This window comes from Amphiprion ocellaris, chromosome 5, assembly GCF_022539595.1.
Source record: "Amphiprion ocellaris isolate individual 3 ecotype Okinawa chromosome 5, ASM2253959v1, whole genome shotgun sequence".
Lineage (NCBI taxonomy): Eukaryota > Metazoa > Chordata > Actinopteri > Pomacentridae > Amphiprion > Amphiprion ocellaris.
This window is the reverse complement of record NC_072770.1, coordinates 23018408-23041518: the sequence shown is the minus strand read 5'-3', so window position 1 is coordinate 23041518 and position 23111 is coordinate 23018408. Positions and strand designations below refer to the sequence as shown.

Below are 23111 nucleotides of genomic sequence, written 5' to 3'. Positions count from 1 at the left end.
GTCTTCTGTTCATCTAATCCAGTTATTTCATGAAGAAGGGATGCTAAATAATTCAGTAAAGAAAATGCAGTTAAAATGCCACTACAATATAAAACTTTCAGCATGTTTGAACTCAATTTCTGGAAAATTACAGTAAGAAGGCCCACTTACCTCTTTGTAGATGGTTTATTACATTATTAGTAAGCTGTCTATATACAGTATTCTTGCATAACAAGATATTACAAAGACATCTGGACACAACTGGCAATCTTTCACCAACATCTGTGAAAAGTAGTCAGTGGATATATATACAGAACTACTGAAAGCCTCTTTAAGCCAAAAAAAAAAAAAAAAAGCAGTTTAGGATAAAGGTTTATCCTTATGTGGTCAACTGTCCCATTGCTTTCCAGCTTTAGGCAGAGAGGGAAGGGCTCATGATTCAGGTCTGAATGTCCATCAGAGCGCAGTGCGAAGGCTGAGCTCATTTAAAGTCCGTGTTGAAATCATAGGCATCATCTGTTGTGACTGTAGAGAGGCTGATGTCAATGGGGGTAGGGTGAAACTGCACATGACCCGGTGTCTTTTCTGCAAAAAAACAGGAGATGTATAAATCCAGCCTGATGAGTGTGTATCTAGCAATGAAGAACTTAAAAGAATTTCTTATATATTTACTTTTCAGTGACAATTTCTGTGGTTGCTCCTGTTCCTCTGCTTTATCTGAGTCCTCCATAGTTTGTTCAGGCTGCAAGAAGACCAGATGTTTCAGATATTTAAAATTCCAACAATCCCCAAGATACACAATAAAAAAGGTCTAGTCTGAAGGATCAGAGTTGGATTAGAAGTCTTCATCAACAAATCAAGACTTGCATTTTTGTCCTCATTTCCAGGAGAACAGACCGTGGTCATTATTTTAAACAGCTGTATTATCTGGCAGTTGTCCATCTATAGTTACCTCATTGTTTTCATCATTCTGCTCTGCTTCTACCTCTGTGGCGGCAGCAGCAGGTTTTTCTTCAGAGATGTCAGACGCACTCAGCAGACCTGCAGTCGGCCCTTTAGAGATGAAGCTTATACTGCTGGACTGACTCGGGAATTTAACACCTATGAAAGCAAATGTTTCAGTGACACAGACAAAATGGATTACACTTTTTCAGTTCAAAAGCACACTGTAAGCCCCAGGAGGGATTCATCTCTTTACACCTTAAATCAAGACAGTCAGTTACTAAAACTGACAGACCTTTAAAGAATGCTCTCTCCTGTCAAAAGCAAAGTAAGAAAATGCATGATTGTAACTTGTGATTATAAAACATTAACATATTCAGTAATCTGGATTAAGATAATCAGCCATAAACCAAAGCAGTGACTACAATTGTCCAGTCGTACGTGTCTTGTGTTTTCTAAAAAATACTCATAAGGATGCCTTTCAGTGTCTTGGTTAAAGCAAACATACGTTTTCTCTTGTATATGGCTAATGTGACAAAAAAAAAAAGCTATACAATGGCCCTATTATACAGACGCATCTATCCAGTGGATTATCTGCTTAAAACCACAACTACAGCATGAAAACACGGTCATCTTTTATTGTCTCAACCAGAAAAAAACATGATTCTCAACTGCTGCTGTAGAAGTTGAATTTTATAGCAGTACCTTTCAGAGTTTCCTCGTTTCCTGCTTTCAGTTTGTTTAGAGCCCAGCTGTTCCGCATCTCAGCGACCACAGCGTCAGACATGTAGGCAGGGAGGCTGAGGTTCTCTGGTGCCTTACAGTGGTAGCTGAGTTTGGCTCTGAGGAGACACCAAGGCAGAGATGCACAATTTTGTGAGTCAAAATTAGAGCGTTTTGCACTTGCCGTGCTACATGTTTGCAGTTAGCCCGGCACAGTGTTTGGATCAGAGTTGGATTAGAAGTCTTCATAATGAAATCCAGAATTGCGTTTTTGTCCTCATTTCCACAGGCTGCAGGTCGTCATTTCTAAACTTCTAGGGAAAACACAAACACTCACCCTGTGCAGTCGGCCAGGAAGGTGATGGCTGCCTGCTCCGTGTTGGGAACGCCACCCTTCTGTAGAAAACCACGCTTTTTGGCAAGGAGGGTCAAAAACTCCAGAGAATTTTTGTAGTCTGGGATGGTATACTGAAGCATGATCTGGAACAATGAGAGCAATTAATCAGACACTGTCGCCAATGGACTTTTACAAAAGCGATCCAATTTAAAAGTCCACATATATCGCTCGTGATGTCAACTTCTTTTACCTGGGTCTTGTCACACTGTTTTAGCAGAGTCCTGACAGCTTCTAGTGCACTCTCACTGCCCTCCTCCACCTGCAGACTCCTCAGAGCCATCGAAGCTGGAGGGTTGGACGGCGACGCCACAACTCCTGGGCTGTCTATTGCCTTTACGTTCTTCAAAATGTGCACCTCCTGCATCAATCTGGCGTGAGGTAAGGAGAAAAATTGGAATAATCTACAAACGAGAGCACCTAATATATATGTTGGCTCCTAATATTCACACTAATTACTAAGTTCATAAAGCAAAACACACAGAAATGCACATAATAATTGGAAGTTGGAAAAGATGGCCAAATGTATTGTCACTTACTTGGTCATGCCTCTCTTGATGCCAACATTGCATGCCATGACCCCCTTTATACTGTTGATGAGGCTGCTCTTCCCTACATTGGGAAAACCTGAAGGAGTTTGTATAAAAAAATGAAAATTAACACTATATACAAATTCCAACTGATGTCCATAACATATCTATGCCACAAAGATTTGTGAGACAGTAAAATCAAAGTCAAAAGAGGAACAGATAAAGCATTTTATAGAGGAGAGCTGTGCTTACCCACTACACCCACTTTGAGCGTAGCTTCATTCTGCAAGTTATCAGCATAAGTTGAGAGCAGCTCGGTGAGGCAGCCGTTTCCAAAGCAGACAGCTCCTCTGGATTTGTCCTGGATTTCATTGGAGGGATCTATTCTGCTCTTTTTGGCTTTCTGATGAAGACAAATCCAGAGAAGTATTACTTCAGGGACTATCTACAAATGAACATTGTTTTTGATGTACATTTAAAGTGACTGACATTCACTATTATTATCACAGCTAAAACTGCATGAGTGAGTGTGTGCAGGTTTTTTCCTACACAGGAGTGCTTTGCTTACAAAAAGGTTTTAGCCAGCATCAAATTAAAAATAAAAACAACTTTATTTTAACCAGTATTGCTCACAAATGTTACATTTAGTCAAACAAAATAGATATTTGTCCATCAAATGGTAAGATGTAACAGGAAAATGCTTGGACTCAGTCAATAAAGGCAACGTTGACCAGTTGCCTTTACTCTACATGGACTAGTCATGCCTACTGTACTATGTAGACCCTTCCCAAATCTAATTCTGAACCAGGATAAACCCAGTGTGTAGATAAAATTTTGTAAAACTGTGCCACAAACACGTCTATCTACTCTGCTTAGACCAGGGAGATATAACAATGTGGTTTGTGTGTTACTCTTGGAGGTTATAACCAGTTATAACAGCACGACACAAGCTGTTCAACCTTCTCAGTCCTCCATATAATGACGACAGAGCGTTGACAAGAATGTACATTATTCCCATTTATCTTTGTTATATACTGCAGGTTTGCAAACAGATTGGATAGCTATCCAGCTATTCTCTGGGAGACAACTCATAAAAATGAATTTCATTTTCAAAGGCTAATTTGAGTAACAACAGAAGGTCACCAATCAGGTTAAATATTTTTAGTTCTCCAATCTTGTTACACAGTGTGTAATTACAATAAAGCACATTCTATTCTTCTATTTAATATAATGCATTAAACATTTTAAGTCTTCATTGATGTGTAAGAGGCACCTCCTACCACTGTTTTATCCCGGATCAGTGTAGATGCTTTAAATGCCACAACAGGAAACTCCTGTTGTAAACACTGTATCCACCTCTCCACATTCTCCTTTGGTACCAGATCTATAACACAGAAAATTGATATTCAGACAATTCAATCAAATTAACAACAGATCACCTAATCTGTGTCTGTGCTGCATTAAAATTCAATATGGCAGCATATAATGTCCATTTACCTATTTTGTTTAAAACCAAAAGTAGTTTCTTGTTGCCTCCCCTCTGCAGCACCGCCTCCTCCAGCTGTGGACATCTGCAACCCAGTGGATCACGAGCATCCAGGACTTCTAATACCACATCAGATGCATCAATTACCTGAGAGAGAGGAGAGCATGAGCTGCTAATAACTACTTAAGCTAAAACTCCCGTAAGAATACAGTGACAGGAAGTAGGTAGTTTCACCTTGTTTAATTCAGCACAAAGAAACTGTTTGGAATTCCTATCTGGGGCCGCCTGTTTTCCTGAATGATCTTCACTTTCATTCTATGCAAAAAAAAGAGGCAAAAATAAAGGTCAGCAAAGAAATGATTAAAATCTGAAAACACAGGTGACTGTAGAGTTGGTCTTTTACCTTGCGAACCCTCTTGGCCTTGGGTTCTGTCTCTTTGCTTCCAGCTTCTTTCTCCTTCTTCCTCTTCTGGGCTCGCTCCTCCTTTTTGGCTTGTCTTTTTCTTTCTTTTTCTTCTTCAATCTATGAGATAAATTTAAGTACAAAAAACAGGTAGCATTCGTAAAACGGACCGCCAGTGACTTGATGATCTAAAACCTATGCAGACCATAGCAGCCAATACATCCAAGCTGGCAAAGCATCTCACTGACGGACACAGACAACTGAGTTTGATGAGGCAATTAAGGGCAATAAAAACAGTTTAATTTATCTTTATCTATCTTAATAATGTGGCAAATATACCTATATGCAAAGGCAACATTCACACTGGTGATGTAACCATAACTTGCAGCTTCTTAAAATAAAGATTGCACAATTATGCAGATCAACACCAGCCACAATAATAAACTGGATTCCTGCAGAGAGACTCAATAAATGCAATAAAGTCAGTCTATTTTCCAACCTCCATCCATGGTCATGAGCTCTAGCTGGAGACTGTGCGTACAAGTGTCCGAAATGGTAGAGTGACTGGTTCCGACCTTACATATAGGGTGAGGAGGTCAGACATCTATAGGCAGCTTCAAGTTTAGTGCCAACTGCTCCTTTGCATTGAAAGAAACCAGTTGAGATTGTTCTGACGTGATTAAAATGCCTCCTGGGTGCTTTCTTTTGGAGATTTTCTGGGCAAGACCAATTTAGCAGGAGACGTCAGGTTAGAGTCACAGCTTGCTGGAGGGATTACGTATCTCATGTGGCCTGGGAACACCTTGGGATTCACCAGGAAGAGCTAGAAAACATTACTGGGGAGAGGAACATCTGGAATGCCCTACTTAATCTGCTGCCACCACAACCCAACTTAAAATAAATGGAAGAGGATGGATTAATTTGAGGAAGTATCAGTACCAACATATTGGAGCAGGTGCTATAATGAAGTTATACTTTGGAGATAACAAGACAACACTGACAGACTTACAGTGAGATTAAGATTATTTTAATCTAAGTTTCAGCTGGTTTTAGGAGACAGGGACCAGACTAGATCTGTGCATCTATCTGGACCTTAACACTGCATTTGTACGTCAGAATAGTGTTATGTTAATGCACATTAGAAAAACAAATGCCTGCCAACCTTCAGCCTCCTCTGCTCTGCCTCCCTGAGCACCTCCTCCTTGAAGGGAGCACTATTGGGGACCCCGATGTCCTTCTTCACTCGTTTGCTCACTCCTTTCTTCTTTGCCTCTTTTCTTAGTTTTCTGTTGTGCTCTCGAACCTAAACACAAAAGAACAGCATGTATTCAAACACATGTGAGCACTGGAAAGAAGGTGAAACGAGGTGAAATTAAAGAATAGGCAACCTCCTCTCCATTGCCCGGGCCTCGTGGACAATTAAATACAATTACACATGGATTATAGTGTCGAGGTAATACAAAAACTAAAAAAATAATCAACTTACCTTCTTCTGTATTTTATAACGCTTCGCACATGAGACCCTCTTACTCGCTTTCTTTAACTCTGGAGACGACAGACAGAACAGTTGGTTGAAAAGTTAGCAAAGAGAGAAGCTAACGCAGACTGAGCAGCGTTAGCTGTAAGAATAACTGCAGTTAGCCTGTTAGCTTGTTGTACTAACAGAATGCAGATTTAAATGGTTGTTTTTATAAGCTACAATATTCATGCAGCTTCAAACTCGATGTTTACTCACTTGGTCGCTTCATCGTGGAGCCGTGGTGCTGCCAATGTGACTGAAATGCTCTCACACGTGGAAGACAGCAGCAGTTTGATGTTTGCTCACTTCCTGTCCGGGCAGCCAATAGTTCACACTGCGCCACCTGCAGGCATGGAGGGTTACTGCATCACAGTGGTAGAAACATATTTTATTGGATACATAGATAAATGCTTTATTATTATTTTTTTCAGGAAATTAATTTGCCACAGTAGCTACATCATAACAGCCAGATCTACTAACATGAAACGTTTCCAGCACAAAAACTATGAACCAAAGGGCTGAGACCAAGTTAACAAAAATATTTGTATTAAGCCATGTGCAAAGTATGCAGTACAGAAAATATGCAGTATGCCAAAATGCATAAAATATATGATGCAAAAAATATACAGTGTGCAAAATGACTTGAATATATCCAGTGTGCAACAAAATGACTTGCAGATCTAAATAGAAATGTATAAAATATGTGCATATGACATAGTCTGTGAAATGTATGTAGCACATGCATAGAAATAAACAGTTGTACATGTGCATTACACAACATTTTCCTGTTTATGGACCACCAGAGTAGTTTTTGTGCCGATTCTGCCGATTAAACAGTCTGAGTGCAGCTAAGAGAAAGGACCTCGTGTAGTGTTCAGTCCTGCACCACAGTGGAATCATCACTTCCAGGGCCTGGGGTGGGTTGTATGGGATTTCTCAGAACTGTCTTCAGTTTCACAGCATTCTGTCACTTTCTGAATAGTGTTGATTGCAGTTCTGATGGTGGTAGTGAGTACTGGCCTCTCTGATGAATATATTAATACTATTCTTGTCTGCTGTGCGAGCACCCTCTCTCACTACTCTTTGTGGACACTGTAGTTTGATAGAATGTTATATTTTACCTTTTAGAATTATTTACTCAGTTATCTGTTCAGCTCATTTAACAATTGGTGGCAGAAACACAGATGTCTTGACCTGGCATTAAAACACTGAAACTAACTACAAATGTGTTCTGAAAGACATGTAAGCTAGGATTAAAGGGTGTTAAACATTCTAAAGCCTTATTGTATATAGTATGCAGCATAAATGAGTACAGCCCAGTGCATTACCACAAAGTGTCAAATGATGTAAGATTATTACATATTGCAATATTGCATCACTTCTACTTTGAACAGTATTTGGGTATTTGCTCTTATGTCAAAGTAAAATGTAAATTATTTGCTGTGTACATTCAAGCTTCCAAAAAGAATTTCTCCAATACTGCCTTCTTTCACTTCACACCACTATCAAACCAGACTTTGGAACTCCTGATGTATTGAAACATTTGTGTAAGGAAAATAATCTTCTTTTATTTTTTTTAAATTCATTATCACTACCAGTATTCCTTATTACTTAAAAAAAAAATTCTAGTATTCTTTTATTTCTATTTTTGTACTTTTATGTGTTATTCTGTTTGGCACTGAATGTGTTAATATATTTTTTTCTCAGCAATATATTCATAAGAATTTCATTTAGGATTATTAAAGTTATACTTTATCTTATATTGACCAAAAAACACAACAGCAATTGAATAGATAAAGAAAACAGAAAAACTTTGTCAAAAAGGCACCAGAATCAGTGCATTACAGGAAATATTTGAGGTAAGATCATTAATGTATTAAAAGGAAAGTAAGAGAAAAGTCTCCTTCATCCCTGGACAGCATGAAGAAGAAGAAGAAGCAGAAGAAGAAGAAGAAGAAGCAGAAGAAGAAGAAGAAGAAGAAACAAGTCTGGGTCACGTGATTGGGACGAGCATCTTTTTGGTCCATTTTGGATGCTTGCAGGAGCTCCGCGCAATCCAAGAAAATGACCAAACTACAGTTTTTAAACGTCTTTTTGACTGAGCGCCTCATGCTTGCTGCGCAGGAGATTTACAAGTCTGTCGAGGACACGATTTTGGAGTACCAGGAGGAGATAGCGATCAGGGAGCGGGAGAACGACCATCTGAGACGCAGACTGCGAGACGCTGGAATTGAAATATGGCCAGGTTAGCTCCGCTCAAAGCTAACTGTGCAGTTGCGTCCCTTTCTTGCACTACTAGCCGACACTGTGGGGAGGCATTAGGTGGTAAAACTGACATGACGGCAAACAGGACAAATACAACAACATACCAGGCAGATACATGATAGTGTTACCCCACTTCCAAGCAAGTTAACTTGACTGTTGTTAAGCTAATTGACGTTAGCTGCTGTTGTTGTTACGCGGCTAGCACGTTAGCAACCTTTGTTCGTTAGCCTTTCAGCTAGCCGACTAGCCTGCACCCGGGTTAGCATTGAGCTACGTTTGGATTCATGTGTCCATATTGAAGTATTTATTGTACTAATTCAGAAGTAGTTTGACTGGGACACACTATAGTAAACATCGAAGACAAACGCATAAATGTTGTGTCAATAGTGTTTGTTTACTTCAAGCTGAAACACTTCATTCACATAGACTCACAGTTGCAACTGCTGCCAAAGTGTTAGCAAAGGTGCCAGTTCTTAAAATGAGTATAAGTTCTTCATTTCAGTTACTCACACTTCATCTTGACATGACATTATGTTTTTCTCTTCTCGGTGTCAAAAATTCTACTTACAGTCACTGTACATTATAGTAAAAGACTGCTTAAAAGTTCAAGGGGTAATACTTTATATAGACGTTACAATATTGTTCACTGTTTATGTATGTACTGAGGGTTTCCCAAATGGTTTTACAGCAAAGCTGGGTCACCTTACCTGATTGTAATAGCTCATATTAAGACTATCATCTTAGAATTAGCTAACCAATTACATTACAGCCACTCTGTAAGTGCTCCAATGAAGGCAACAGGACTTGCTTGAGTTTGCTGAAGATGTTTCACCTCATATCTGAACGCATCCAGCATTTAGATGTCCCATTACCTGGATGAGTCAGAATCTCCACAGACATACTGTTCATACTATTACTAATTTAATCCTCTTAGGAAAGCTACACTTCTATGACTGACACGTTACAAATAAAGAGTTTGCTTTTAGACCATAATCCTTAGCTGTTGATCGTGAAACTAGATGTAGTCAACTACCTCTGCACCAGCTGTGTATGTTGACCACCTCAGTTAGAACTTAGACGTGTTGTAAATCACCACAGCTGAGGTATTTCAGCTAAAACTTCAGCTAGTTCAACTCTGCATTTTTTATGGAAAAAGAAGAATCCATCTAGTAAAGGGATGTTTTACAGTAAGGTACCACAGTTACCATTTCCAAATATTATGGTTGCTCTGCTGTATGTTTTTGTAGTATCTTCAGCTTGTGTTTAAAAACAACTAAGTTTAAATGCAAACCTCATGTTTAAACTATGACACTCTAAACTGGAAGAGCCATATGCCAAATTATCTGCAATGTAGTCTCTGTTTTCAGCTGAGCCTCTTTTTCCTGTCTTCTCAGATCGTCCGTCAATGCCGTTGTTGGATGAGGAGGATGGTGAGCATCCACGCCGTGAGTGGAGTCCCAGCATGGGGCATGAGGAGCGTATTCCTATTCAGATCAAGGACAAGAGAGATCTGCGGCCCAACCAAGGAGATGACCAGCTTCGGGGCCATGGCTCCTGCAGCACACCAGAGAACATGTTTACTCCACCGCATGTTGGAAATGAATACCCGCAGGACGGTCCACACACATCCAACCTCCCTCAGAGTCAAGGTGTGGAGAACAGGGAAAGGGACCCTGGATCACGAGGCTCCTCGAGGCATGTAAAAGCAGAGAGTGGAGGCGCCCACAGAGGTTCTACTTCCTCCAACAGCGGCGCTCAGCCTCTGGCACCAGTCAACCCAAACTGCTCAAACGAGAACAACATTGACATTATTGGGGTGGAGAATGGGGGACAGATGGTTGGTGCTAAGGGAGCCGGAACTGGAGCTAACAGAGGACAGGCCTCTCACATGCGAAACCAAGGAGCCAATGCTGTAGACTGCCCCCATCAAAAATCCCCCCTACAAGGCCACATGTCCTCTTTCTGTTGCAAGGTTTGTGGCGAAGCGTTTAGTCACATTGGCCACTTGCATGTGCATGTTCAAGTGCACACTCGGGAAAAACCTTATCGCTGTGGAGTATGCGGGAAATGCTGCAGCTCCTCCGGCAGACTACAGGAGCACCAACGTAGTCACACAGGAGAAAAACCATTCCGCTGCCAGATTTGTGGCAAGGGCTTCACACAGATGGCTCACCTGAAGGTACACATGAGGATCCATACGGGGGAAAAACCATACAGTTGCCCCGTGTGTGGCAAGTGCTTCAGCCGCTCTGACAAAATTAAAAGGCATCTTCAGACCCATAGCCGCGAGGGAACATATTTCTCAGGGCAATGATGCAAGTATGTTGTTAAACAACCCGGTTTGTGAATCATATTGATGTGGGAAACTTTTCTATAAAAAGCTAAAATTGCTGCCATTGACACAAGGCTTTTCTTCCTACTTTCCAAGAACTTGGGATTCTGCAACGCTTAGACAACATTTTTTATCTAACCTAAGACTTCTCAGTCCCTCAGTAGAATTTGTATTAGCCAGTTTAGTTTGTCATTTACTTATTTTGTACTTGTCAATGAGTATTCAATCTCAAAGACACAATTTGAGTTAATAGCTAGTCTTTCTGAATTGTCTAGCCTTTTCCTTAGTCATATAATTAGCATGATTAAGTCTTCCACACATGCCTTGAAATTGAGATGTATCAAGAAATGCAAGAATGTTCAGCACATTCACACTTATTATTAGCCAGTCCCTTCACATCCATGAGTTTACGCTTGAGTTTAAAATGTGCAAACTTATCATCTATCTTTAATTATTGTTTTAAAACCTAAAATTAGGATCAATGTATTCATGAAAGCATTTTCTTCGCTAACAAGACAACTGAAGGTCTGGCAAATAAAGCCTATGTGCTACAGGGCTTAGTCTTACACTGCCAGTAATTTTAGTTTTTTTAATGTGGCAAATGAAGTCAGCAAACAAAAAGCTGCCTAAATTCCAATGAACTGTGGGATTGACTGATTTACAAGGAGGATTCTGATCTGGCACTTATCTTCCATGTTTTTCTCTTTGTCTTATCGACTTTTTTCCTTTTCTCTGTGCTGTTACATTGTTGCAGAGCTAAACACTGCCATCTCACATCGTTAGTGCTTCATCTTGTCCACTGAAGAAAAAGGACAAATCTGTTGTGAGACTGCTACGCTATTTTGTGAAATAATGTGATATTCTGTAAAATACCACTCTTCCAGACTTACCACACATTTAAGGATTTTGTGGTGTCTTTTTTTTCTTATTTTTTGACATGCACTGTGGCATCCGTCCTGGACGATGCAGAGATTCACTCTATACCAGGGCCATACAGTATTAGCTGAACCTATTCTGTGCTTTTTTGAGGAGTCTCTGTCATCAAAGACTTAAGTTTGTCACCACAGTAATTATTTACATGTGAGGTATTTTCGGAGGGGCCTCAGTTGTGGTTGATTTTCAGAAGTGATTAAATAAAGTACTTCCACTCCACATCTTGGACTGATCCGTAAACTGTAAATCTTATAGTTACTTTTCTCCTCTCAGGATTAATGCTGCATTCATAACACGGGGGCCTATAAAAAATATTAACGTCTGACTTTAAATGGCCATGTACAAGTCAGTAACTCAGGGTTTGTGCGTTTTACATTGAATTTGTCCCTGCTTGTTGTAGAAATAAACATAAAATCAATTTGTATCTGAATAATACTAAATTGGGCTCATAATAAAAATGTGGTACGTTCACAGTGTCAGAGCTCAGTTGTTTGGGATGCCACCTCCTGCCTCAGTAATCCCTCAACATGTCATGAATGCAGCATGAGAACAACTCCAGCACGTCCTCACAGCTGACCAGCAGCCCTCCATTCACAGTCTTCTCGGGGACATCTTTGTTCCCCTGCACACACTCTACTGTACAGTGTTGTATCATTGCATATTAATGTTATTTTTTAATAAAGTAGCAATTGAGTATCCATTGTAATCGTCTTGCATTACATGTGAACAGAGTATCCTGAGAAAGTTCGATTAAGCGAAGAGGGTAGAAAGAAGATTATTATTTTATAACCACACTTTTTCAGCATGCAACAGCATTAGTCGTACACTTAAGTACACAAAATGTAAACTACAGTTTTCCTTCGTGCTTCAGAGGACGTGCAAAGATAAGATAAGGGATACAAGACATTTTTAACCACCACCCTTTCAGCAAAGACATATCCTGAGTTGCAATTTGTTTTGATCTTTTAGCATGCAGTTGTGATACAATATTAACAGAATTTCTAACATTTCTTCCATATATTTCAAGGAGACAGGACTATTTCACAGAAGGCACCTTGAAATTCCAAGAATCACAGTTGTAGAAAACAATGTATTGTGCATACTGGCTCTCTCTTACAGTGTCATGGCTGACCTTGATGCCAGACTAGAACAGAGTCAATGTTATTTGTACTTTTCGAAATATGACTACAAAGTCCTACTACTGTTCACAAAAAATGACATAAAAACAAGCAAACAAAAAAACAACAGAGAAATCTGCAAACACATCCTATGACCACATTCTGACAAATAGTAAAACAATAATTGATGTTCAGTCTAGGATCCACACGTCGTTTCATTCTGTAGTAGCAGATTGACAACACCTGGTGGAGTACTTTCCATTTCAGTGGTCTTCATAAGTTCAGCCAACAACAAGAGAGCAACATGTAATAGGTGTGAGAGGGGATATTAGTTTGTGTAAATAAATGCTGCACATACGAGTGTCCTAAATTAGAAATTGCCATATGCTACTTAATATGGATTGATCTGTTATTGAACCACTAAAAATTTCACCTATGTCTTTGGTTGTATATGGGACACTTAATTGCACACAGTGGGCTAATTTTTCAGTATCTTAGAGCTTAGATCTAGTTCCTTAATATCTTAGAGCTGCTATCACATATTTTCAATGGCATCTTCATAATACAAGACTCTTCAGATGGAGAGGAATATTCACTGAATCTCATGGTATTTATCACAGCCAGAACATCAAAAACTGTATGTTAACAAAACGTGGATGTCGGCCAGCGGCTATGAATACTGAGGGAAGCTTAAAAATCAACAAGCCTCTCTACAGCAGATCGAATTTGCACACCACACTGATCTGCAGTGAGATGCCACATCTCGTCAAGGTGCAGGCAGGAAACGGTGTGTGTGCACACAGCTGGAAGGGCACGGTCGTCCACTGATATGAACCTGGGAGACTGAGGGAACCGATGTATTGCATTTCATTTGCTCATATCAAATTCAGTAAGGAAACTGAGGTAAACTTGTGCTTTATGTGGATCCGTTTAGTTATAAAAAAGTCATCTACTCTGTTATTGTATGATTACAATCACAGGAAATCAAATCTGAACTGTTGTGCAATCAGTCCTCAGATTATGTCTTGTGTAAAAATGTTTATTTATTTATTTTAGTTGCTTGAGGAGCTATGAAGGTCTTTCATAATAAGAAAATCACAATTGCCTGCCACTCAAATAAATATGCTTTTACTGGTTGATGAAAATGAAAATCCATTAATCCCTAATGTTCACACATTTTCCAAAAAGAAATCAAATTCTTCTCTCTCTCTCTCTTGGTTTGCTTGGTTTCCCAACTTCACTTGACTGACATTTTGATGTAAATATAGCAGGTTTATCAATATTTTATGAGCTACTCGGGGTTTCAGTGTCTGACAGCTGATGACTGATTGACTGACCAGACAGATGAAAGTGTTCTCTGAGGAACATTCATATTCTGATGGATCTCCAGTTCAGACATCACATGACGGTGGCTCTTCATGACACACATGAGGTTTGGATAAACACTGCACTTTATGAATGTGGTTTGTGGTCAGCAGCAGGTGGTGCAGATTGATATCATGCTATAAAACTGTCTAATTTGACAGAGCAAGAAACCGTGGCTTCAAATTGATCTATTATTTGTAGAGGGGACGAAAAATTGTATCAATCAATAATTCATTGCTCAGGCTAACTGAAGCCACTTTAGGTGGAGACTTTGACGTGGTTCACCTTTAACAAATGACAAATGACAGTTGTCCGTCTGAGGAAGCATAGACTGATTCTGATCCTCTGCACTTGCACTGAGAAGCCCCAGGCTCAGAGAATAAACCAGTGTTTGTGGTGCATGTCCTCTTGTTTCTTCACTGTGTGTGAGCGGGGAACTCTCTTCCTGTTTTTGCCTCACAAATCCACTTTGTGTAGCAGGTACACAAGTTTTCTGGACATGTATTGACTTTTCTCTCACCCCAGGGGGTCAGTATTCATCTCATCAGAGCCGTCTGCAGGAAGCCTGGCCACTGTGTTCCTGCAGCTCTGCCTCCAGGCCCATACAGGACACCCGACTTTCTGTCAGCCCAATCTAACCCTGCTATTTACTAGAGAACACTGTGTACAACATAAAAATAAATAATCCAGCTGTTTTATGGCCTTTTCAATGTTTGTCATCATTTAATTAAATTTCATTCACACAGCCTTAGAGAAATAATTCAGAAATATGCTTATTTCTTTTCTGAGCAGACAAGCTGCTGGCTTTAGCTTCATATTTGACTAACAGACATGACAGCAGTCTCAGTCCTCACTGCCAGAAAGTCAATTAACATATTTCTCAAACTGTTCCTCTGTGCTTAGCTGGCTTAGAGTCTGGTGTGCGTCAATTGTGGCCTATGTATAGTTGAAATATTTCTGCAGGCAAATATTTATTCAAGATTAAGCAGGCTGAGAGGTTGTTATTGAGCATTTGTAGTTATGTTGCTTTTCCATCAATATACTGAATACTGATGCTCAGTTGTTTATAATAATTTAAGGCATAAAAGATGCAATTTAGTTAACTATGTTCATGTAAATCGAAGGAATGTTTATCAAACGATCTCAGAAATGTCAGACGCTGAAATTAACAGCTTCATTGAAACAAGTATTTGGATATGAAGTATTTATGCAAATGGAGCTGATGTCAACATTAAACCAACAACGTCACAAACATTTGATAGGAATCCAGTATTACAGAGTACAGTTCCCTGTTCGCAAGTATAAAATTATTTGTCATCTGGACCGCTGATGGTTTATTTCCTGGTGATAATAAGAACTAATTGATCCAGGAGTCGGCTATTTGTGACAAATATGATATCTCAGGGGATGGTTTCCATTTTATTTTCCATCTCGGGTTGTACCCAAAACACACAAACACAATACACACACGAAAAAAAAAGATGTCATTAGTTTCTCACACCACACGTATCCTGCAGCTTCCATCTGACCGCTCTATGCCTCATCGATCGATTCTCCACACAGAGCAGAAGACGAGATTACGTCTGACTGTATGATCCCATTCTTATCTCCAGATACCACACTGCCTCTGGAGGACGGTGGAAATGAAAGCATGTATTATACTCTGGACAGGAGCACAAATGATTTGACAGCCAGTAAAAAAAAAACTTGCTGCATGAATAATGTTTCCTCAGAAACTAAGTAAGTCAGTAATTTGTAGTCAGTGTACTCAGTAACCAAGGTGAAGCCCTGAAGCATGTTGGTCTAGCGTGGAGAGTCACTGATTAGAAAAAGGAGATAACTGATGTTTACATACTGTGCATGATAATTTCATTAAACAGTGAAGACACACACTTTACATATGTGTCATGTATGAGGGCATGTATAACGGCTTAGTGGATAATTCTTCATCTTAAATATAATTTAAACTAGGTTTCCTGGAAACGTAATGAACAGAGGTATCCAAACAGAAAAATAATCAAAATATCTGTGATAAAACATGCATTTATTATATTATTTGTAAAAGTTTTGTTTTTGATATATCACTTTTTTTTAATTGATGTTGTCCTAATACATATCACTTATAATCAGCCTTTCATTAACTGATCAAATGCATTTCTTGTTTTACTTTCACCTTCGGACCACATGTACTAAACAACCAATGGTAAAAATGAAGACGCATGTTTCACTTAGTATGTTGCAACTTAAATTACTTTTCAAGTCTTGAGTACGACAAGCTAAGAAATAGATACTTGGGGTGACAAAGGAGAAGTGGACAAAACTGACTCATTAACTTTACAGTGTTTTAGGGATAATGAAAAGACAGTTCAAGTTGTGTAATCCTAAAACCTAGCAGAGACAAATGACTAATAAAACCAACCACCAGAATTCAGTTGACATCTTGAGATGTAAAAACACAAAAAGACATTGTTTGAACTAAGCATCTTGTTGACTTAATGTTGCAATATTTAGTTGTGAAAACACAAAAATGAAAATTGTTTGAACTAGGCATCCTGTTGAATCTTTTAAAGGCAGCCAGGGTACTTCTCCCAGAATAGTTGATCTTTTTTTTTAAATGTTTAGTTCATTCAAAAATTAGAACTGAGTTAGTTCTTCATACAGCTTATGTTTCTATTTTTTAATAGTACTACATAAAACTGATTCATCAACACCAAAAAAGGACCCTTGGAAGTCCGTTTTACTTAATGTCAGTCATTTTCTGTGTATAAGCACAGACTGAAGGCCCTGATTACAAGGTTCTTTTTAATGTTGTTTTGTCTTCTGTGTGTAATTGTGTGTCTTGCCTGGTTGTCCTTTTTAAGCTGTTTGTATGTCATTTTTAATTGCCCCTTGGGGACAAATAAAGTTTTTTGAATTGAATTGAATAAGAGTGTTGCTGGTCGCTAAATCCCCACAACGCATCGAAACACCAAAAACCCATTTCACTCATCCACAACGATCAAAATTCAAACTCAACACCTAATATAACCATCATAAATTAATCGCTTAACAATTTGGATTTGAAAATTCACGTTCTCATGGTTCTTAGTGATGTCAACACTGTAATCTGAGTGAGTGCCTCCTCAAGTCGCTACACTGTTAAACACAGTAAATAAACTGCATCCTTAAATCTTATTAAACAGTAAGAGACTCCACCTGTTGGAGCAACCAGGTACTACAGCTAATGTGCAGTATGTTTTCTGATAGACAGTGGTCCCTTGTCTATCGTGGAGGTTAGGTTCCAGAACCACCCACGAAAGGTGGAAATCCATGAAGTAACGACCTTATATTTATTTTATTATTTATATGTATTTTAATGCTTTATAAACCCTCTCCACATTCTTATGAACCTTTCATAAAATCACAAAAATCCACGATACAGTGAGGCTGCGAAAAGTGAACCACAATATGGTGAGGGACGACCTTACATGTCTCTCGTCTTCTGTCTTATTGGCTAATACTTTTCATTCTGTAAATTATTAGCAGCTATTATGTGACTGACAAAAAATCATTAACATCCCTACTATTAACTCCAAAAGTCTTAGGAGGAAACAAGTGAAGCAGTTGTTATAAGGCTTGGCTTGCTATGCATTTTTGTAGGGCGACTCATCATGAACTAGGAAATATGCTGCCTGAACAACTCTGACTTGTCTGGTTAGTTGGGCAGAAAAAAACTCAATATATCAAGTACATCCAACCTGTTGGTTGCAAAATGAGGAAAATTAAGCAGCAAAAACTTAAAATTCTTCTTTTTTACAGTGTACAGGAAATGATCTATCAGATGATGTGGTAGTTTCGTGTGTTTCTATTGTGTAGAGTGGAAATTTTTTGACTGATGATAGTCACTTTAAATATGTCATCTACACGTTGTTTTTTGTTGTGGATGGCTGACAAAACCACATCTCCCTCCCATTAATCTATCCATCTAGTGTACGAACAACATAGAGTAAAAGATCCTCTACATAAGAAAACCAATTTAATTTATGCTTTTCATGTTGTTTTAATGAGGCACAGAGATTAAAAACAGTGTTTATTGTGGTGCTTTGTCTTCTGTTTTTAAGTAAATGTGTCCATAATATCAGAATTTAAGTCCTAGAAGTTAAACTTAAGATTGTAAAATGCATCTGGCAGATTTATTGCCTCACTTAAACTGAAATAAGAGCACTGACAAACATGATCAGTCAGATTTTTAAAGGCATGCAAGTGTATAAAACTGTGGTTGCAGATTTGCTTAACCGTCCCTTCATGGTTTTAATTTTGGCTTCATAAGTCACTGAGGCTAAAGTCTCTCATGCTCAGGCTACAAAGTGTTGTGGCTTTGCACTAATATGATCTGTCATGTAGACTCTATACTGTATAATCTCTTGGAGAACACATAATAAGCATTACAGGAAATTAATTTGTCCATAATAGGATTACAGACCTCAGTCACAAATGCCAACAATAGTACAGTACCCACTTGACTTGAGTTTCTTGCTGCCAGCTTTGGGACAGATCTGCAGGGAAGTGCACTAGAAGGGGGTTTGTTAAAAAGGTCTCAGGGGTGGAGTACATAAAGTGAACAAGAAGAATGGAAATTTGAGGAAAAAAAGCTGAGAGTTGAGAGGGATTTGGAAACTTATTATTGTGTAGGAGTGACGTAGTTGGGAATAAATCCTTGACACGAGCATTCAGTGGGGCTGCCAAGTTCTCGGGATTAAAGTTGAGGCAGGCAACTTTAAACAGTGAATTAGTTTGATGAAAACAGTTTGCAGGTGACTGACAGCACCGAGAACAGCCCTCGAGTTAACCTCAGTTAATATGGACTTCTCTTTTCTCACTCGCATCTGCTCACCAAACACTGGAGTTACTCTCTCAGAATGAAAAACAAATTAAGATCAGAGATTTAAGAGACGAAGGCAGCATCTGTGACTCCTGTACTTACTCTGTCATGTCAAGGGCTGTGCTCATTACTGTAAACTGCTCATCTGGACGCTCAAAGGCGTTTTTAATCAGGCAAGTGATACTAAAAGGCAAATTATGGCAGAAAAATATTCTTTGCACAACTAATAAAGTCAGTGCTCATTTCAAACCTGGGCTTCATCCGTTCCTCATACATCTTCCTCCTCTCTAACCTCACTTCTACCTCTTGTCTTACATAACAGTATCCTTTTTATTTATGACCTCTCCCTTTCTTGACACCTCTCCCCCTCTCTTTCCTCCCTCCTAACTCCATATTCATCATCTTCCTGCTCTCACTCTCTTGCAGACCGACCGTCTCTTGGCATTGCCGTCATATTTCACAGTGGCCCTTTAATGCTGATGACAGCCTACTAGGTGCACATACACTATTTGAAGCCTAAAGTCTGCAGGATTACATGCACAATCATATTTCTGATCCTTGATTCAGGCAAACAGGGGAAAATGTGTGTTTTTCATCCTGCTGGTAGTGATCGGCTGTAAGTGGCAAAGTAAATCACCCAGCTTCTGTGTTTTATGATGTTGTGGCAGCTGGCAGGGAGTGACAAAAATAAGCATTTGATAACACACATGGTGCTGGAACTCTGTCGAACCACCTGCAGTGTGACAAAACAGATCAAATACGTCAGACACAGTGGCTCTTGCCAAGCTTGAACAAAACTGGAAGGAATGAGTGAAAATGCATGTTTGTTTGGCCCAACATAAGCTTCTAAAGTTAACCTGCCTGGCTAACCAACACAGTGCCCAGAGAATAACAACCTGACAATGTATCTTATGATATTGCAGTTTATGTAATCTTGTTCAATCCTTTTAAAAAGTCACACAGCTAAAAATATCCACCTTATAATGATGATAGCAGGTCTGTCCTGGTGGTTATTTAGTTATTAATCTATTTTGAGTTAAATATGTTTGCTGAACTCATCAGCAAGGGCAAAGCCTGGTCATGTTAGATGAAAACAAACCAACAAATAAATAAAACTGCTAAGGAACAAAGAAATCATTGGATTTATTTGGCATTTCATGTGGATTTTTGTCAGGTCATAGCTTTATTTCAAAATTAGTCAGATTAATATCTGTAATTAACAGTACCAAAGAGTCTTAGCTATATAATCAAATTGATTATGTTGATTTCTGTAATTAATAATACTGTAAATCTTAGCTGTAATACTAAATTTGTATTATATAGTATTAAATATAGTATGGACAGTCTGAACAGTATAAACAGTATTAATACTGTAATACTGCAGGATCTGCCTTATTGTGTATTAATGTTAGTATCAGTATTATACAGATATTTTTGTCAGGTTTAAATCATTATTGTGTAAATTGCTCAACTAAATTCACACCATAAACAGCATATAGGTTGATTTGTTTGGTTAATTATATTCTGTTTGTTTTCAGTGTTAAAAAGGTCAGAAATAAACTGAACTGTTAGTAATTTGGACAGTTTGATAAGCTGATATTATTCCAGATTCAGTCTGTTGTTCCATTATTATGCATTCTACATCTTTGCATATCCTGCATGAAGCCGTGAGGAACATAAACTAAAATCTGACCTTTCTCTGGATGACAGAACGCCACCACTTTATTGGATTGATGAGACCGCTATGTTCCATATCCCTTGTCTGAAAAAGGCTTTAGTTTGTGATAATGTCATTAAAAGTAACTTCATTTGGGAAAATACACCACCTGAGGACAATATAAACCAAAATATTAAAGGTCTTAAAAAGGTCTTTTTTTGACACATGGGCCCTTCAGGAGACAGGAACAATAGTGAACACAGGAAATAAATTAAAAAGCAACTGAGGTTGGGCTGATTTGTTTTTTTATGATGTGTAGCCAAAAAGACTCACCGAGCTCTGAAAATATATCCTAAGTGTCTGAAGTAGCTAAACCTAACCCTTACCAAAATTACGCACAGAGTAACCTTATTTACACACAAGGTGAACAGGTGCTTATATCAACGAGTCCTACAAGTGTCCCCACGTTTATTTTTGTGATGATTTCATTGGCAAAACTAATGGAGTTGTGGGTATTGAGGTTCCTAAATTATTTCCTCTTAGAAAAGTGAAGCATGCAAATTAGTTTTTCTATAGAAGATAGCATGTATACGGCAAATAACCTGATTATTCAACATTCCTACTGCAGTATTTCCATTACACCCTCTAACTGAATCATTATCTTGCAATCTTTTTAATTTTTTGCTTGTGACACGCAGCTTTAGCTTCAGTTTTTCGCTACGTATCATGTTGCCATCGAGTGTCATATTAATTAACCTTTGTAGTATTAAGTTAGAGCTGATAAAATCTGCAAGTGGCAGTTGTTATTTCAGGCAACAACATGTATTGTAGAAATATCACAAATATATGAGACCCCATGTTTAAAAATCACTAAAAATTTGAAGCAGTGAATCTTCCCCTAATTGTAAACTGAAGGCGCTGTTCTACATTGTAGAGCTTGAACAGTGTAGCAACAGTAACTAAGCATCACGATTTTATTGGCCCATCCTGGAACCTATTACCTCTTTCCATCCTGTTGTCTTCCACCTCTCGGATGGTTATATTTTATACACTACAAAGATGCAGTTTTTTTTACTGGATCTTTTTATGGCCTTTCTGCTCCACTGGACAGTTTTAAGTGGAGACGGACAGCAGGTATATGAGGTAGAGATGACAAGCAACATACACTCAGAGAAATCAGTCATCTGTCAGCTGTAAAAGTCTTCTCTCTAAATATTTCAACGCAGACACAGAAAATGCTGAGATTTACAGGATCAGGAATATTCTTCCAAAATGCAATTCTTACATAACTGAGGCCATCTATCAATTTGGATATCACATTTCCCAGCAATACAGAATTTGGCTGCAATGTTTGCTTTTAGATGCTTATCAGCTTAAGGATTGACGACCACTTTCAAGGCTAGAAATGCCTTAAAAACACATGAATTATGTTGGCAAAATAACTATAATAACTGAATTAGTTTTCTTCGTAGACAATTCGTAGGTGGATAAATGAATAAACTTACCGAAATATTATGGTCTGCCTATAGTCTGTGTTGAAAAAAAAAGAGAGACAGAGCAGGACAGGGAGAGAAAGAAATGTGAGGGAGTCTTGGTTCACTGGGCACTGAGTTTACTGGGCCTCATTAGAGATGAAGCTTCATAATAGAGGATACCCACTAACAGCCCCACTGCTCTGACCCCAGCGGGGCAACAAGGTTCAGAGAGGACAGGCTTTGATGAACACATTAGGATTAGAAGAGCCCCACTCGGGTCTCTGGGGCTCCTCTGTTGTTTCCTTTCTAGAAATTATTCCTTCCGATGACAGAATTACCCAGAAAATCAATAACATTAATTACAAACCCATTAAATGAACTGGCCAAACTCCAGGAGAGGCTAAAGGATTTTAGGCACACAAGCGAGGAAGCGATTTACAGAACTCTTTCTCCAGCGTCCTGCCAAAAGCTGTGTTCTTATTCAGAGCTAAATGCTGATTAGAACACATATAACTGACACCCCAGTATGTAAATAAAGAAATTTCATCACTTTAGCTACCATGAAAAGAATTCAAATGATACATAGGACACAAGACTTTTTTTAGGAACCACCAATCTCTTAGAAGATTTTGATATCTTTAGCCGTGAACTTAAATAAACACTTTATTCTTTATGATTATAATGAACAGTCCTTTTCAACTAGAATTCAGATTTTCCACTAGTGAGACCTTAACTCAAGCTTGCAGGGAGGGTTCGCACAAGTCATAAATCTGTGGAGCAAAAAATGCAATTAGAGGCCGTTTAGAGAAATATTCTAGACATCTGATGAGATCAATAAGCTTTACTGGAGCGTATCATTAAAGCTCCTTCTCCTCTGCTCTCCGCTACTCTCATCTCTATGCACTTCCAAGGAGTGCTGCATCATTTCCAGCTACTTGTGCCTTTTACTGTATTACGCTTTAATGGGATGCCTGGAGAGATTTTTTTTGACATGATAAATTGAGACAAAAGTATATAGCGACCCTCAGGTTGCGCTCAGATGACCTGAGTGGAGAAAATCCAGATTGGTTGTACTTAATGCATTCAGTCTTGCTGCTGTAGTATTCTGTTGGGGATCCTTCTTATTCCA

The 23111-nt window shown here is 38.8% G+C and overlaps 2 protein-coding genes and 2 non-coding genes across 4 annotated transcripts; 1 reads left to right on the top strand and 3 right to left on the bottom strand.

Annotated features, from left to right (window-relative positions):
- Positions 1-146: 146 nt before the first annotated feature.
- Positions 147-6292, bottom strand: gnl3 (guanine nucleotide binding protein-like 3 (nucleolar)). Its single transcript, XM_023297367.3, has 15 exons — positions 6193-6292; positions 5944-6002; positions 5620-5760; positions 4458-4577; positions 4289-4369; positions 4066-4201; positions 3849-3952; positions 2821-2971; positions 2578-2665; positions 2232-2409; positions 1982-2124; positions 1627-1763; positions 932-1080; positions 652-721; positions 147-564 (listed from the first exon to the last, which is right to left on the bottom strand). Exons 1-15 carry the CDS (start codon positions 6203-6205, stop codon positions 461-463), a joined length of 1674 nt encoding a protein of 557 aa, XP_023153135.2. The 5' UTR covers positions 6206-6292; the 3' UTR covers positions 147-460.
- LOC111587444 (small nucleolar RNA SNORD19) lies at positions 1856-1930 on the bottom strand. Its single transcript, XR_002748079.1, has one exon. It is a non-coding gene; the product is annotated as a small nucleolar RNA SNORD19 (small nucleolar RNA).
- Positions 3459-3542, bottom strand: LOC111587445 (small nucleolar RNA SNORA47). The gene has a single exon (XR_002748080.1). It is a non-coding gene; the product is annotated as a small nucleolar RNA SNORA47 (small nucleolar RNA).
- Positions 6293-7965: 1673 nt separating the features above from the next.
- Positions 7966-12206, top strand: LOC111587440 (zinc finger protein 239-like). Its single transcript, XM_023297404.3, has 2 exons — positions 7966-8221; positions 9636-12206. Exons 1-2 carry the CDS (start codon positions 8041-8043, stop codon positions 10553-10555), a joined length of 1101 nt encoding a protein of 366 aa, XP_023153172.1. The 5' UTR covers positions 7966-8040; the 3' UTR covers positions 10556-12206.
- Positions 12207-23111: the final 10905 nt, after the last annotated feature.

Excerpts from the sequence above, each read along its gene's own strand:
- gnl3 (XM_023297367.3), bottom strand. Across the intron at positions 5,761-5,943 it reads GTTATAAAATACAGAAGAAG|GTTCGAGAGCACAACAGAAA; the intron begins GTAAGTTGATTA and ends TTTTGTGTTTAG. Across the intron at positions 4,578-5,619 it reads CAGAGCAGAGGAGGCTGAAG|ATTGAAGAAGAAAAAGAAAG; the intron begins GTTGGCAGGCAT and ends TTTATCTCATAG.
- LOC111587440 (XM_023297404.3), top strand. The coding sequence starts at position 8,041 with ATGACCAAACTACAGTTTTTAAACGTCTTTTTGACTGAGCGCCTCATG. Across the intron at positions 8,222-9,635 it reads TGGAATTGAAATATGGCCAG|ATCGTCCGTCAATGCCGTTG; the intron begins GTTAGCTCCGCT and ends CTGTCTTCTCAG.